Raw genomic sequence first — 17031 nt, 5'->3', positions numbered from 1 at the left:
CAGTATGTTTATCTCCTATATGGACATTAGCACAAGTTAACTTCCTTAATACTAATGTGATATGATGTGAATTTGTGATATGATGTGAATATCATTGTGATCGGGAAATGACAAATAACAGAATAAATAAATAACTGACAAATAACAGAACTAAATTCTTTTGTACTTCAACTAGAAGAGTCCACTTTTAGATCATAGGGGTGCCACTAGCTTACCATTGCGTAATCAACAGTCAACAGACCATGAAATATTGTTTTTAGACTGTAGGCGAATTGGGATGTAGTCGAAATGAGAACATGCCGAGTTCGGGTCCGATTGGGTTTTTTTCATTTTTCTTTCGTGACACATATGTTTGTCTTGGTGAATGAACATTTTCACATGCCTTTGAAGACGATATGGGTATAGTACATGAAAAGCAGAGGCAAGAATTTGTGTTTACCTTACCACACCCACTTTGTGTGCGGCTCTATGAAACCAAACGGTTGTGTTTCACTCATTTTCGGCTATTTGTCTGGCGCTTCAGTCAGTTTAAACTGTCCGAATAAACCTGGCCAGCAGTTTTTACAGCCTTTCACACAAACGGGAAGTAATGTCACACAGAATCCAACAAGCTCGTCCAGTCCCATCAGGTCCAAGAATGGGATGCTGGGGACACAGAATCCCCACCCGAAACCACACAGCCCTTCCTCCAAAGTAATTGGTTGCCGGGATACAGCTTATTTGTCATACATGTCTGCCCGCCGCTATCAATCCGTCTCTCCGTTAGTGAACCCGGGTATGTAGTACAGTTGATAATGAGCACGTCCGTCTGGCCGTCCATCCGTCGGTTATCATGTTTATGTCCGTTTCACGCCACTGAAGCTAACACGTTTATATTCATGAAACTCTGCAGCACAATGTCCAGGTTGTCACCTGGTGCCTTTTATTACTTACGCATCAGACAAACAAATACAAAGCGCGGCATCCTATCATGAATATATCGGCGGTTAGCCGTGCTTCAGGGGTACCAGGCAGTAAGAATCCACGTACATGTTGCAGCAGACAGGACGTCCGCACGCTCCCGCGCTTTAAAGACAGGGCTCCCGCGCATTAAAGACAGGGCTGGTATTGACACGTATCTCAACATTCATGTCATGTATTACACCTCACCATTCTACCTCCACATCCACCAACAGTTCTCCATCCAAACTGATTGGTCCAGACAAACCAGTGATTGATAATATGACGATCTGTCCCCGACGCTCAGTGGCGACCTTTCTGTCATCAGCAACAGCGGCCCTTCTAAGTTGGCCGCGCCGATTACCAGGTATTTCTGGTCTGGCCATTAGCTGTTTATTTGATCATCGATAAATGATAAATTATTGTACATTCTAATAACAAAATGAGGGGGATAGCGAACCTTCTTTGGGGATAGCGAACCGTCTGTGTCAACGTCAACGACGACTACGTTTATGTTTACAACCAGCTCAACCACCAGTTCAGGCAGGGTGGGTGTATAAGTGAGTGAGTGAGTGCGACGAGGGGTGGTGTTATTACACACTGGTTGAAACTCGAGTAGTCACTCCGAGGCCGTTAGGCCGAGGATCCAACCAGCCGCGCGAATATTGGCGAGTCTTCGGAGTTTATTGCGCTTAAACCTAAAATCATACATATTGGCGCCCTAGTTTCGTAACTCTTGCACCCGAACACAGCAATATTAATATTGGCGTCCTACATCTGGGTAGCACGGTATGCACGATACACACGTTATAAACACGCTCAACTGTGCACGAGACAACATATTGGAGGGGTACAAAACAAACGAAAATATTTTACTGCATCTATTTTACCAGATGTTTTCAACCATGTCAGGCGAATGGGACCCTTTAAGCGATGTCTTTGTCACTCAAAATACATTTTCCGAAGCTACAACTTTGAATTTGAGTGACATTAATTCAGATTTTGAGGAACATTTGAATGGAAGTATTTCGAGTGTCAGTTTTGATATCCTATAGACAATGTTGACTGACACAGCAGAAGGCACAAAGCGGTATTAAATACCCATTTTGTAAATTTACCTACAGACAATGTTGACTAACTTAGCAGAAGGCAGAAAGCAGTATTGAATACGAATTTTGTAAATTTACACACAGACAATGCTGACTGAATCAGCAGAAGGCAGAAAGCGGTATTAAATATCCTTTTTGTAAATTTACCAACAGAAAATGTTGACTGACTGAGCAGAAAGTAGTATTAAATACCCATTTTGTAAATATACCAACAGACAATGTTGACTGACTGAGCAGAAAGCGGTGTTAAATACCCATTTTGTAAATTTACCTATAGACAATGTTGACTGACACAGCAGAAGGCACAAAGCGGTATTAAATACCCATTTTGTAAATTTACCCACAAACAATGTTGACTGACTTAGCAGAAGGCAGAAAGCGGTATTAAATATCCATTTTGTAAATTTACCCACAAACAATGCTGACTGAATCAGCAGAAGGCAGAAAGCGGTATTAAATACCCATTTTGTATATTTACCTACAGACAATGCTGACTGAATCAGCAGAAGGCAGAAAGCGGTATTAAATACCCATTTTGTATATTTACCTACAGACAATGTTGACTGACTTAGCAGAAGGCAGAAAGCGGTATTAAATATCCTTTTTGTAAATTTACCAACAGAAAATGTTGACTGACTGAGCAGAAAGTAGTATTAAATACCCATTTTGTAAATATACCAACAGACAATGTTGACTGACTCAGCAGAAAGCGGTGTTTAATACCCATTTTGTAAATTTACCTACAGACAATGTTTACTGTCTCTGCCAAATACATTCTTTGTATCGATAAACCATAGTAGATGTCTTTTGCAATTTTCTGTTATTACCTGTTAGTAAGGTTTATACATATGAGCCACAGTGCGGTCCTTTTCCATTTCCAACACATTAACGCCTGCAGCTGTCTCTGACATACATTTTTCCACTTCCATTTATTGGAGGGTTAAGAGTCAGGTGAATCTCTCTGGCGATTATATTATTTATAACATTTTAAAACATTTCAGACAGCGATGCTCTCATAATGCAATGCGACCCATGAAGACCTGGTTTAGAATTGGTCTTCTTGCTTGTCGTAAGAGGCGACAAATGTCAAACTGTCATTTCCAACATTCTTATAGCATGCAATTTTATGTAAGAAATTGAATAACTAACTAGTTCTCAACATAATCAAAGTCATTGAGTAAGATTCCATATTTCGTTTCCTGGGTGAACACATTTCACAATTTGTAGAATGCCAGTGTCTTCATTCCTTAAAACAACAAAGTTGTCAAAACATCAAACATCAAAGGATTTTCACCTCGATCGAAAGGTCGAACTTACGGACTATACCTTGAGGTTGAGGTCCAAATGAGGTTATGGGTGGTTATTGATCTTCAATGAATGGATGAAAAAAAATCTTGTTGAAAGTAAAGAATTTTTTTAGAGGTGTCATATTATGTTTAATACGGACAGTTAGGAGGAACATCCGACCAGTTACACCGCTCGAAAAATTTCAAGTTTTAAGGGTCCGCTTATTACAGACTTGAGGGCGATGGGGGTAGTCTAATGGTTAAAGTGTGCGTCGTCATGCTGAAGACTCTGGTTCGATTCCCCACATGGATACAAAGTGTGAAGCCCATTTCTGGTGTCCCCAGCCGTGATATTGCGTGAATATTTCTATTCATGTTATAAAAGTAATGCACTTAGCTCCGTTCCCATGTGTATTGTAACAAGGTATAGGTTTGCTCGGAACTAACATAAATTCAAAGTCTTCTGACGTTAGCTGGGCAAAACTTATTCATCAGTTACTTTTCCTTTCTTAAAGATCACATATACTCTAGGGGGTACAAATGCATAAATCATTTAATGGCATCGTTATAAATCAAACCCCGTCATTAAAACTACTCATTGCGACCCTTAGTTTTCATAAATCGACCTTTTTGACAACACTGCACAATTCTCTCCCGCAAACGAAATTTCAACCAATCAAGGGGCGCGTCTCCGTGACATAATGTGAGGTATTGATATGCGGGGCACTGTAGAATTCATGTACATTTCAGGGGGTAAATTATCTTGTTTACAGGTTTGTTTTAACCTGAAATCGTGACAATTGTTGTGAAAAATTAAAGCTTTATGTTTTCACTGTCTACTGTCATTTAATCTTGTCACCTGTTTTGCCTAGCTTCCGAGTTACAACTTGTTTTCATAGACGATTCTGCCAAACATCGCTTGTCATAATGGTTACCTGTTGGCTAGGTCTGGCTTTTGTTCCCCAAACTTACTCGGGTGTTAAACCATTTATGTCAAGTGATTTCAGTATCGTTAATTCAGTGGGTTGGCATTTCGGCACAAAGCAGACTCTAACATGTCCGGAAGTAATTCATACAGCGACAATCTTTCCATTCAATCTTCAATGAAGAAACAATCGCTAGGCCTTATTTGTTCGAGCCAGATTCCGATGGGAATTTATGTACCCCCCACTGATTCCTCGTTCTATCTGTCCACAGATAGGGTGACGGCAATAGAAGAGGTGGACCAGTGGCTGACCCACAACGCTGACGACAGCGTCGACACTATCATGTGTGGGCACATTAACGCACGAGTCGGCTGTGGCAACAACCCCCCAGAGACAGTCGACTGACCAGGGGTTGACAGAGCAGCGTTCCCTGAGGAGGAAAGTACTCCTTTGGACCAGAGAAACTCTTTAATGATATAACTGTAAATACGTTTGGAAGAACGTTACTTGAGTTTTGCTTTACTCATCACTTGTACATATGTAATGGTAGATGTCCAGGGAACAGAGAGGGAAGCTATACTTATATATCAGAAGCGGGTTGTAGTGTTATTGATTACGTTATTGCATCTGTAAATACCCATTCATATTGTAAATACTTATCAGTGCACTCTCGAGTTGAATCGAAGCACATGCCTGTTAGTTTACTGTTAACCTTTGACTCTGCTGAATTTACAAGCGTAGATAATCCCAGTAATGAAGAACATTTATATCGTTATATATGGAATGAGAACCACAGGGAAACATTGTTAGATTTGCTACATAAACAGCAACCAACATTTAAGTATTAACTGACTTAGTAAATGCTGATATCAACCAAGCACTGGATTTATTTATCAGAAATGTTCTGAACGCAGCTGAAATATTCAAGAAAACACCAAGTAAAGCAAACAAGCGTGTTTTTAATACTAGAAGTTGTCAACATGCTAAACGAGAGGCTAGACGTGCACTTAGACGCTTCAAAAATACTAAATCAGTTTCAGGTAGACGCAGTTACTGTGAATTAAGAAATATATATTAAAATGGAATGTAGAAAAGCTAAACGTATATTCCAAACAAAGAAAGGCGATATATTTAAATCATCTCTCCATAATAGTTCTATCTTTTGGAAAGAGTTAAGAAGCTTGAATCACGCTCGAAACGCATGTTGTACTGTGGATAAATCTGTTTTATTCAATCATTTTAAGGATTTATTTAGCACACAATCATGTTGATGATACGACAAAGAATGATTTTAACTCTGATGACCATAAGCCTTTAAACGAGATTGATTATTGTATTCTTGAATCTCCTTTTACTGCGGATAAAATAAGTTCTTGTCTCAGCCATTTGAAAAATGGGAAGTTAGCTGGAATTGATGGGGTTATTGTGGAATTTTTAAAATCATCTGAACATATTATTATGCCATTTTTGAAAAACATTTTTAACAATATCTTTGATATGGGGATTTTTCTCGTTACTTGGAGAAAGGCAATAATTATCCCCCTACATAAAAAGGGTGATCGGACAAATCCTGATAATAACAGAGGAATATCCTTACTATGTATTTTAAGCAAATTATATACATCCATTTTAAATGTTCGTATCACGAAATGGGCAAATATGTGGAATACAATACCTGAGACACAGGCTGGGTTTAGGCAAGGATACTCTACAACAGATCATATTTTTACGTTACACGGTATCATTGAAAAATGTCTCCTAAAGAAACGAAAACAGTTATATGTTGCTTTCATTGACTTTAAAACTGCCTTTGATTCAATTGACCACTCTAAGCTATGGAATTGTTTATTTATACGGGAAAATGTTAACTGCTATTATGAGTATTTTTAGCTCTGTTAAAGCCTGTGTTAGAAATGATAATGGATTTACTGATTATTTTGACTGTCCGGTCGGTTTAAAGCAAGGTTGTGTACTCAGTCCTCTGTTTTTTTCTCTATTCATTAATGAATTATCAGATGAATTATCAAAAGATGGTAAATATGGTATACAGTTATTTCCTGACTTATTAAAAATTGCATTATTTATGTTTGCAGACGACGTCGTTATTGTTTCTGATACAATCCCTGGGTTGCAAAATCAACTTAATATTTGTATAATTTCTCTGAATACTCGAGCTTAAAATTTAATTTAGATAAGACAAATGTGGTTGTTTTCAGAAGGGGAGATCGCCTAGCAAGAAACGAAAAGTGGTTTCTGAATGATGAGCCAATAACAACAGTTAATACTTATAAATATTTGGATGTAATGTTTTCGTCAACTTTTAAAATGAAAAATTGTGTAAATGATCTGGCACTAAGAGGTAAACGGGCTTTAATGGAGGTAATTACTAATCTCAGTAAAATTGGAATTATAGTTCCGAGTGTATTTTTTAAAATATTTGATACGCAGATACAACCAATATTACTTTATGGGGCTGAAATATGGGGGATGCACAAATTTGATGAAATAGAAAAGGTCCATTTGATAGCCTGTAAAATATTTTTAAATGTCACTCCACAAACTCCTACCGCTATTGTCTATGGTGAGTGTGGAAGGTACCCTCTTTTTATAAATGCAATGTGTAAAACCTTGAAATAATGGTTAAACATCACTGGTATGAATGAAGACAGAATTCCTTTAAAAGTCATTAAAATGCAAATGTACTATGATAACTTGGGATACAATACATATGCTTCATATATAAGAAATATTCTTTTTTTCACGTGGTTTTGGTTATGTCTGGGTATCGCAGACGGTTGGTGATAAATTTCTTTTATAAATGAATTCAAATCAGTTGCAATCAATATGTTTTTCCAGTCATGGACGTGTATATTAAATAACAGCTCACGATATTGTATGTATAGAGAATTTAAAAGTCTTTTAGCTCCGGAAAAATATTTATCATGTATTGTCGACAGAAAACTCAGTAAAATATTGATTTTCTGACTTGATGAAAACAAACCATAATCTCATTTATTCTTGAACAGACTTTTGCCCTTGACGTACGATTTTTAAAAATGGCGGCGTCCTGTCGCGAACATCCGACCATAACCTCGCTTCCGAAGAAGAAATCGTTATACTACAAGTTGTGTCATGCAAAATCCTTTTGGTCATCAAGCATATAAATATTTTCTTACGACTGGTAAGTAGTTTGAATTTTTTAACTCGATGGAAACGTCGAGAAATCAGCAAAATGACGAGCTTATTACACACTTTATATACAACTGACTGAAAATCCTTCCTCACATAACGTCACTTCCGGTTCGCTGCAGTGCTCTGGCGACAGAGTTACGTAACCTCTGTGGTTTCGTTGGCGGGCGAGAGTGAAACAGACGGCTTTTTGGCAACTTCAAATCGCTCGGTATTAATTAACCACAAGTTTTTTAAGAATGAATTTGGTGTTCCGCTAAAGACTAACCACAAGTTTTTCATATGTAATGGTTAAAAGTGTACAAAATTCGTTCTTTAAACTAATAATTCATCCGTGTTTGTTGAGTATGTATTGTCTAGCCTAGATATGCATGTTTAGTCTCTGTTTTAATTCCTATCAGTTTTTAGAAACTGCGACGTAACTGATCTTGTTGAATGCGTTTAACCTAGATACTTTACCATTGACAAAATGTCAGTTCAAATTTATTCAGATCACATTTTGTAAGATGCAGTTCAGTAAAATGTTTTAAACATAATAGCACTCGGACCCATTGTCACTGTGGTTCAGTTAGTGTCGTTTTCCGCCATTAGTAGAATGCACACACTGAAAGGAGATCGAATTGCAATATGCCCATCCTGTCAAAGCCAGCTGACATCTGAAGTCTTGCTGCGCTACATGAACTCTTGTTCTTGTTCAACCGATACGGCCTCAATTTATATAACAGTTATATTTTGTTCAACATCATTAAGTTATTTCTTTATATGAAATTACCAGGTGAGTTAGTGTGAGTGTGTTCAAAAATTTAAAGTCACATCGGTTGTATTTCAGCCATATCGCTAGGAGTATGTAATATGGCAAGTAAAGGCACAACCAAGGCCAGTATGTAAACCTCCTGTTTTGAACTTGATTCCAAAGGACCATAAAGATCCGTACAAAGAGAGAATGGGTCCAGCAAATGTGCCTCCAAATCCATGTCTCAAAGATTAACCAGAATCCCCAATAAGATCAAGGATGGGCTATCTTTATAGACATTGGATAATATTAGGGCACTGTCACACTTCAGCGTATCCTGATTACTTATGAGTTGCGTATTGACATTTCTTTTATACGCAGTCGTATGAACAATGCATATGCATCTCAATCGTTTTGTGTAAGTTCTATGTACGCCGGCATGCGCACAGTACGCCCCACTACGCGTGATAGTTTTGGGCATGCACAAAACTATGCTTCGTTCGTTGTGCATACGCTGTTACACAGGTGACAAGTTATTAATGCGCAGTGTATACGTCACGCATCGGTCGAACGCAGTACGAGCCTGCTATGTGTTCGTGGGGAATAAGCGGTTCATAAGCGGCAATACGCTGTTCTCCCGGCACGAGCTATTAGCAGCGTATACATAGCGTACTTGCTGCGCAGATACAACGCAGGCTGAGCGAACTTCTAGCGAATGCCGACGTATTGCACGAATCGGTACCGTACAGGCAGTGTATTGTACTTATTTGTAACTTATAGCAAATGGGGTACTTGTCAAACATCCAGGGTACATTCGTAGACCGATGCTCATGCTGTTGATCACTGGATTGTCTGGTCCAGGCTCGATGATTCACAGACCCCCTGAGTGCGGCGTGAAACTCACTCACTCACTCACTCATACATTTCATGTTGACCAAATCTGAAGTTGGTGTTTGAACATCTTGAAACATTTGATTGACAATCACCTTATCCACTCTGATGAACGTGAGTATCCCACGTTACGCGGCCATTGTGTGGTTTATTGTAGTTTTCATCATATCGTTTTAAAGTATCGAACTAACCTACAATTTGAAGAGATTTGGTGCTATGGAACTCTCTTTAATCTAGCCTAAAGACCGACCAGTACATTAATGTTTTGAGGTGTATGAACTCCGAGCACGTCGGGCGTGCAGTTCAAGCGATCTTAGTGCTAAGGTGACCGGAATTCCCATAACTTAACATAGACTTAAGGTAGTCTTAGCGCTAAGGTTGTTTTGTACAAAGGCACCCAGAGACATATAAGATACCTTGAATTATGCATCATACATACAAATGGCGTACTTGCCAAACATCAAGGGTACATTCGTAGATCGATGCTCATGCTGTTGATCACTGGATTGCCTGGTCTCGGTTATTTACAAATCACCGCCAAATCTAATTTTACCGAGTACTGTACCAAATAAGAAGCAAACACATGACTGGCGAATAAGGTCAGTTAAGGTGCCATGTAGTGCAATTCATTAATTCATTATTCATTCATATACATGTATTTATAAACATTCACGATGGAAACAATACTGCATTGTTGGGACAGAAAAATCCACAATTCAAAACTACTAGCGAAATTATACTTTGGCCATGTTTAAAATCAGTAGCTCGGCGGATGGCCAATCAACGAATGGATGACAAGATGCGATCTTGTAAACAATCATTTTAGAGTTGTTATTTTATGTTTAAAATCAAACTGACAGTTAGGAGGATCAGCCCGTCAATTAGACCGCTCGGAGATTTTCAAGCTTAAGGGTCTACTTATTTCAGACTTGAGGGGCGGTGGTTGCCTAATGGCTAAAGCACGGGTTCGATTCCCCCTTTGGGTACAATGTGATTTGGACCTCCAATGTCCTCAATCGCACTATGACAGTGTGAGAAAAAACATAACACGAGAGCACAGCTCTTTTCTTGATGATTTAAAAAAAATATTCATCCTCTTCGGCATGCACGTTTCTGAATCGTAGTACGTGTTCTTGTTTCAGCAGATGTTTGAGATTGATTATGCTCTGGTTTGAGTTGCAACAGCAGATGTGCGAAAATGCTGAATGGGGTCACTGAACTAGTTCTAATTACGTAGACACGCCAGTTATTACATTAGATTCGATTATCAATTGTAAATATCTTCTGGTTAATGTTCTGTATTTACCAAAAGAATGGTTTATGTTTTTACCAAAGGGTTGATAACAGTAATGACATACGCACATCGTGCAAATGTATGAATACGAAATTTGACCACAAGCTCTTCTCCGTTACGTTGTCGTCGTGTACGCTAAATGCCCGCATATCAGAGCAGGCGTGTTTCAACAACAACACGAGTTTTGCTGGTGTTATAAGTCTAATGATAAGAGGAGGAGACACATATTAAGAGACACGGATCTACTGGGCGCGGCTTGGTATGTTCCTGTTGTTGTTTAGATCTGTATTTAGCAGAACGAGTTGAAGGAGGAATGGTTTTGCAAATGTAGTGTGAACCTTCTTCCACTTTGTTATCGTATACCCTAAAGTTGGAGATTTCGACTGGCCCCGTAGCTCTACTGGGATAATTTGTGGTTGATGTGCATGCATGCTCAGCATTTCTAGAATACTTTGAGATTGCTTAGCAACTATTTGGAAGTTGAGGGCACATACTTGGCATCTTCGGAGACACTGTAAAATCGAGTTCTTGCTAAGCTGACTGACTGACTGAGTTTGGTTTTACGCCGCTTTTAGCAATATTCCAGCAATATCACAGCGGGGGACACCAGAAATGGGCTTCACTCATTGTACCCATGTGGGGATTCGAACCCGGGTCTTCGGCGTGACGAGCCAACGCTTTAACCACTAGGCTACCCCACCGCCCCGTTCTTGCTAAGAACCTTCATGGGCACTTGGAAATCGGGATGCAACTTAACATCTTCTTGGACTCTTTACAGTTGAAGTCTTTGGGTAGCTTCTCCAAGGACACTTTCTTTGAGCCTTAAACATAAGGTTGTGGAATCAATTTATTCAGTTGCCGTATAACTATATGCTTCAGGTCATAAATGTCCTCTATGTGATAAATGTGGAAAATTTGTTTTATGTTTATCGAATCAAAAACCGTTTTGTTCCATGGAATCTTTGCAGTTTTTGCTTTTGTGGCTTGTCAGTATTCCAGCAAGCGGACAGCAAATCCAGTCTCGATGTATATGCCTGACGTGTGAGGGATCACTGGACTGTTTCTCGAATATCGATATCATACTGAATATTTCATAGGCAAAAGAAGTATAGCTACTGAAATTGGAAAGATCATAATGACTTGAAATACCCTGGTTGCCATAAAATAAATAATTCTGGGCTTGCTAAGATATCTTTTGATAATCTGGGCCTAGATTGTTCGAAGCTCTCATAGCGCTAGGATAGTCGTAAGTGCCATACATTAACATTAAGTTATGATTATCTTAGCGCTAAGAGAGTTTCGAAATCTAAGCCCCTGACCTATGAGGGCAAAGACCAAACTGACGAAAAATATTATGGTTACATTTTCGCAATACTATCACTGCGTTCCAGGGTCGCGATCCACAAAGCGTTCGTAACTTCACGACCTAAAGTAACTCTGTACTACATCATTGGGTTATGAATGACAGTCATATTTCCATTCGACAAGGTTTCAAAACCAAAGGCCCAGAAAAAACCCATTCAAAACGTTTCATGGTAGAAATGTGGCTGCTCCACCCCGGTTTTACTTCGAAGCACTTACAACTAAAAGGATTAAGGAACAGGTCGGTCTTTAGGCCTGATTTAAAGAGAGGTTCCATAACACCAAATCACTTCACATTGTAGGGAAGTTCGATACTAGAACCACATGATGAACCATAAAACAGTCATCGAATGTGTGGATAAGGTGACGAAAACCAGACAATCCAGTGATCAACAGCATGATCGTAGACCTACGCAGCTGGGATACGATGACATGTGTCAACCAAGTCAAAGAAACATGACCACCCGATTCCGTTAGTCGCCTCTTACGACAAGCATGGGTTACTGATGAGAAATTCTAACGGATCTCCACGGGTTCCGCATGAAAATCTCTTCTGAGAATGACCATGATACATTTTACAGGCGAATGCAAGTTTGTCCATCCTGCGCTGTGAAACTGCTGACCTTGAGGCTACTATTTCCACCATGACAAAGCAAGTAAAAACCAGGACGTTGATGAAACAAGTAAGTCGTGTCTCCCAATGTTAATGTTTAAGACGAGGTGCTCAACGATGGGGATCCGGCGTTAGAAACTCAACATCAAGGGGTATATAGCCCTTTCCATCATCAAACGAAAAGACGTACCTAAATCATTGAATGGCCGGTTTGGAGTCAGCATAATGCGTCCACGCACATACACACCCACTCTCTCTCTCTCTCTTGCGCTTGCACGCACGCACACACACACACCACACATGCGCGCGCGCATCTCGGATACGCAAGACAATACTCACACCCACCCACACACACCCACCCACCACACCACACCGCACTGATACAAGTACATACGTACGTCGCATTATACATGAGAAGAATCTTCCACGTCACGTTAAAATCAGCTCGCCTATCCTCAGATTTGCACTGGCTTTGCTATTTGATACGTTACTTGCAATATCGTCTAACACCAAGTTAAAGAAATTGATTATGGCAACTGGTTGAATATATGTCAGAAACAGAGAAACATGGGGACATCAGAGTGGATGGCATCGTTACCCTGTTGAATACCTACAGTGTTGGGGAGGAACGCTTCTCAAGTTTCCCTACCTGTGCGCAAGAAACGGTGGAGGTACGTACACAGATTATGTACTGAAACGGGTTGCAAATGATATGTGTGAAGTGTTCATTCCCAAGTTGAAACAATAGGTCAGCTGGAAATCGGCCTGTAAACGAAATACTGTGAACCAATGAAGATTAAAACTTTACAAATTTCACAAATTGATATAAAACAATAATCACAAAATTGCAATGGTGGTACAACTTAGAGTGTCAATAAACTATTAAAGCAGTGATAATAGCAATAAAGACAGTGATGTAATATTCATCAACAGTCTTCAAGCTTCCAAACTAGGCCCAGACTAAGTGCTTAGGGTGAAGATTGATCTTCACGCGACTGTTGGTCCTCTTGTATTATAGGATGTAATGAGAGACGTGATATATTAAGAATTAAATTAACTAAGTTTACAAATTAATGATCATTACACACTGTAACGGAATAACAATGACATTACAAAGTAGAGTGGCAATATAAAATTAAAGCAGTTATTGTGCCAATAAAGACAGTGAGGGTAATATTGAAGTCACTGCAACCATGGCCGAGCTTCCAACATAGGCCAAGGCGGAGTATCCAGGGTGAACAGTGATCTCCACACAACTGCTGGTCTTCTTGCAATGTGAGATGTAATGTGAGATGGCTGAAGTAAGACTGACACTTTGTATTGTTAAATACTTTATCTACAAATACACAATCGGATATTCAGGAATAAGCCGAGGCATGGAACAGTGCCGTCTAATGAACCATGAAATATAATTCAACACAGTTAAAGATATTTTTTATGGATTAAACTTCTTTTTAAATTTCTCTCACAACGTTTCGATACCATTCCAGGTCCCTTCATCAGGTGAACTCAATTATTGAACTGAAATTTAAAAAGAAGTTTAATCCATAAAAAAATATCTTGGACATCAATGTACAACTTCTAAATGCCACTGAAAGACAACACAGTTAAAGTTCGCTGCCACATAGCATAATGCAATCTAAATATTCCACTCTGATCACATGATGACACTTATTAAAACATGGTAAAAACTAATAATTTCTGTTTATATAAGGCCTCTTCATCCAAATAACGCAAATATGGAACATAAACATCACCGTGTATGTGATCTTAAGACAGGTCTAGATAGGTCCAAGGTATATCGTGATAGTCACTGCCTCTCTTACGATAACATAAAACATCAGTGCAAAACAACACCCAGTCTAAAATGATTGCCTGCTACACGAGAACATAAGAATATGCAATATGTTCTCTTTACATATCTTCCTATGTTACCAGGTCATTAGTTATACCTGCTGCAAGAAAAACAAAATGCTTGTCACAAACTTTTACTTCACAATTTATATTTTGAAAATACACTTCATTGCACATTACTTTTAAAAAAAGAAATATCTGAAATGTGATGGCGCATAGTAACACAGTAGCAAAACACATTTGTCTCAGAAATCTTCTTTCATCTCTGTTTTTTATTACTGCTTTCAGGAGCATTCCTGATCCCCTACCTGGTGTTTGTTGGCCTCTGTGCTGTACCGCTGTACTTCCTGGAAGTGGTCATTGGCCAATACTACCAGAAAGGCCCTGTCGAGGTGTGGAAGTTTTGTCCTGCCATGAAAGGTACAATGTATGTCAATATATGTCAAGGGTTTATGAAGAATTCAAAACTTGAAAACCCTGTATGACAAATTGAAAACAAATTTTAAATGCTGAATTATATTTAAAAAAGACATCATATTTCAGAAAGTTAAATAAATGCTTATTATTGCTCATGTTTTGTTTGTGCAAGTAACATCTGCAAACACATATATCTCTTATGTTTAGGATTAGTGATTGATCATTAAAAGTTTAATAGGCTTTCGGGCAACTAAGCCCATTTATACCTTGCCGATCATAAAGGATTGCTTAGATTCTAAAAAAATCATAAAGAAGCAAAGCTGCCACATATGTACGCTTAAATGTATGCAAGAATTACATTCTGAACTTCATGGCGAGTGATATTCCTTGAACATAATAGTTCAGCCAATGGGATGTCAATATTGAGAGCTGTAAGAGATTTAACCATTGCTCTACGTTGTTTAACATATTTATGGCAATGCAGTAGACAATGCATACACATTATCTAGCTGATTACACACTGTAGCCTTAAAGCGCAGACATATTTTTTCTTGATAATATTGAGATATAAGCACGAGGCCACAATGCCCAAGACGAAGTCTGTTTAACATAACCTCTTCTCTCCGATTGTTTCGAGATAATTGGAATTTAGCAACAAGAGACCCAATGCAGAGATGGGACGTTTCACCAACATTTGCTGCAAACTTCAGGGATTTCAGCAGGCGTACTTAAAGGCATTTTATGTTTGATTTTGCAGACTTTGTCCCAACATCTGTACTGAAAACATAACATCACTAATCTACTCTAAGCTAATGACTGAAACACATTTCTGAAATGGCAAGGTGTAACTGAATGTAACCAGAGTAAAATGGTTCGTGGATGCAATACACTCTACTCTAAGCTAATGACTGAAACACATTTCTGAAATGGCAAGGTGTAACTGAATGTAGCCAGAGTTAAATGGTTCGTGGATGCAATACACTTGTATTGAATTCCTTTTAACTAAATACCTTTAAATGAAATAAACGCACGATACGTTTGTCTACTGTGACAAGGTCTTGGACTAGGGACGGCGTTGGTTTCATGGGTATACGCCATGTACACCTCCATGTACTTCTCCTGGTACCTCTACTACTTCTTCAACTCCTTCTTCAACCCCCTGCCATGGTCCACGTGTGGCGACTCCTGGAACACGCCCAGCTGTGTGGAGTCGACACTTTATGGGCATGCTGGAATGAACACCACATTGAAAGGCACTGATCCACTGCAAAGCTTCATCAACGCTACACATTGGGATCACTTGAATGTGTCCACTGTGGACGTTGCTAGTGCTTCAGAAGAATTCTGGAGGCAAGTAATGACACTATGACCTTCAGAATATCTGAAATATGTGTGAGTACTAATTAAGATAATATTTTGGAGATAAACGACTGTGAACATTAGATGAATGTCAGATAGAATTGATAGTCGCTGCATTTCATTCAAAACGCGTAGCTATAATACACGATTAATTATTAATACTTCCATCACGTTGTGTTCATATCAGCCATGCTGGTGGTCCAGCGGAAGCGGCAGTGTGACATATATACCTGCGCAGTGAAGCAGTCATAAAATCAGAGGCATTTTGAAATCCAAGTCAATTATGTCCAATTTTATGTAGAATAGTACAATGACGATGCCTCAGGAGTATCCAGTTTTACCTGAAGTTATTGGAACAAAAGATTTTGAACTGAAATGATACCAATTTTTGCAATCTTTGATCTCACCAAGAATTTCTTTCAGATATAATACACTGGACATCTCGAATGGCCTGGATGATACTGGATCCATTCGGTGGCCATTGTTTGGGTGTCTGACCTTCACCTATGTCACCATGTACGTCATGCTGTTTAAAGGCATAAGAGTCACGGGCAAGGTAATGGCGAATTTAGGCATAAGTCAGAGCAGACTTAAATATCTGACAAAACGGGTTATTTTGGGCGTAGAAGTCAAAATAGCTGAGGGAACTATTTGTTTGCTTAAATAGTTATGGATCATGACTCCAAGTGTTCGCAAAAAGGATCCCTATGTGATGTCTTACCAGCAGAAAGAACCACAGATGAAATGAACTTATAGATGGGTATATTCTGAACACAAAAGTGGTGTTCATTAGGCTAGGAGCATTCTTTGATTTTACCAGAAAGGTTGAGAGCAAGGCATATTCATGGACATTGTTGAACGACCGATTCACAATAACAGAAGCCAATATAGAAAAATACTGATGAAACTTGTTCACAAATATAAAAAGTAATGTCCAATGCCTGTGGGTCTCTGTTTGGACGGGGTTTGAACAGTATTGCACATAGGTCACACAGTTACCAGCTTTTTGAGATGGAAAATCTGGGTTGGTTGATCTTCATTAACCCTTGCTTGTCATAA

The 17031-nt window shown here is 39.0% G+C and overlaps 1 protein-coding gene across 1 annotated transcript; it reads left to right on the top strand.

Annotated features, from left to right (window-relative positions):
* The first annotated feature begins 12373 nt into the window (after positions 1-12373).
* Positions 12374-16720, top strand: LOC124273817 (sodium- and chloride-dependent taurine transporter-like). The gene is made up of 6 exons (XM_046709126.1): positions 12374-12412; positions 12959-13013; positions 14485-14616; positions 15669-15963; positions 16396-16528; positions 16673-16720. The coding sequence occupies exons 1-6, from the start codon at positions 12374-12376 to the stop codon at positions 16718-16720; spliced, it is 702 nt and encodes a 233-aa protein (XP_046565082.1).
* Positions 16721-17031: the final 311 nt, after the last annotated feature.

This window comes from Haliotis rubra, unplaced genomic scaffold, assembly GCF_003918875.1.
Source record: "Haliotis rubra isolate DU_JTF1 unplaced genomic scaffold, ASM391887v1 Scf1844, whole genome shotgun sequence".
Lineage (NCBI taxonomy): Eukaryota > Metazoa > Mollusca > Gastropoda > Lepetellida > Haliotidae > Haliotis > Haliotis rubra.
Note: the sequence above shows the minus strand (reverse complement) of the source record. Positions and strands in the feature narration are given on the sequence as shown.

Coding starts and splice junctions, on each gene's coding strand:
- LOC124273817 (XM_046709126.1), top strand. CDS start 12,374: ATGACAAAGCAAGTAAAAACCAGGACGTTGATGAAACAA. Junction 13,014..14,484: donor GTGCGCAAGAAACGGTGGAG/GTACGTACACAG, acceptor TACTGCTTTCAG/GAGCATTCCTGATCCCCTAC. Junction 14,617..15,668: donor GTTTTGTCCTGCCATGAAAG/GTACAATGTATG, acceptor TACTGTGACAAG/GTCTTGGACTAGGGACGGCG.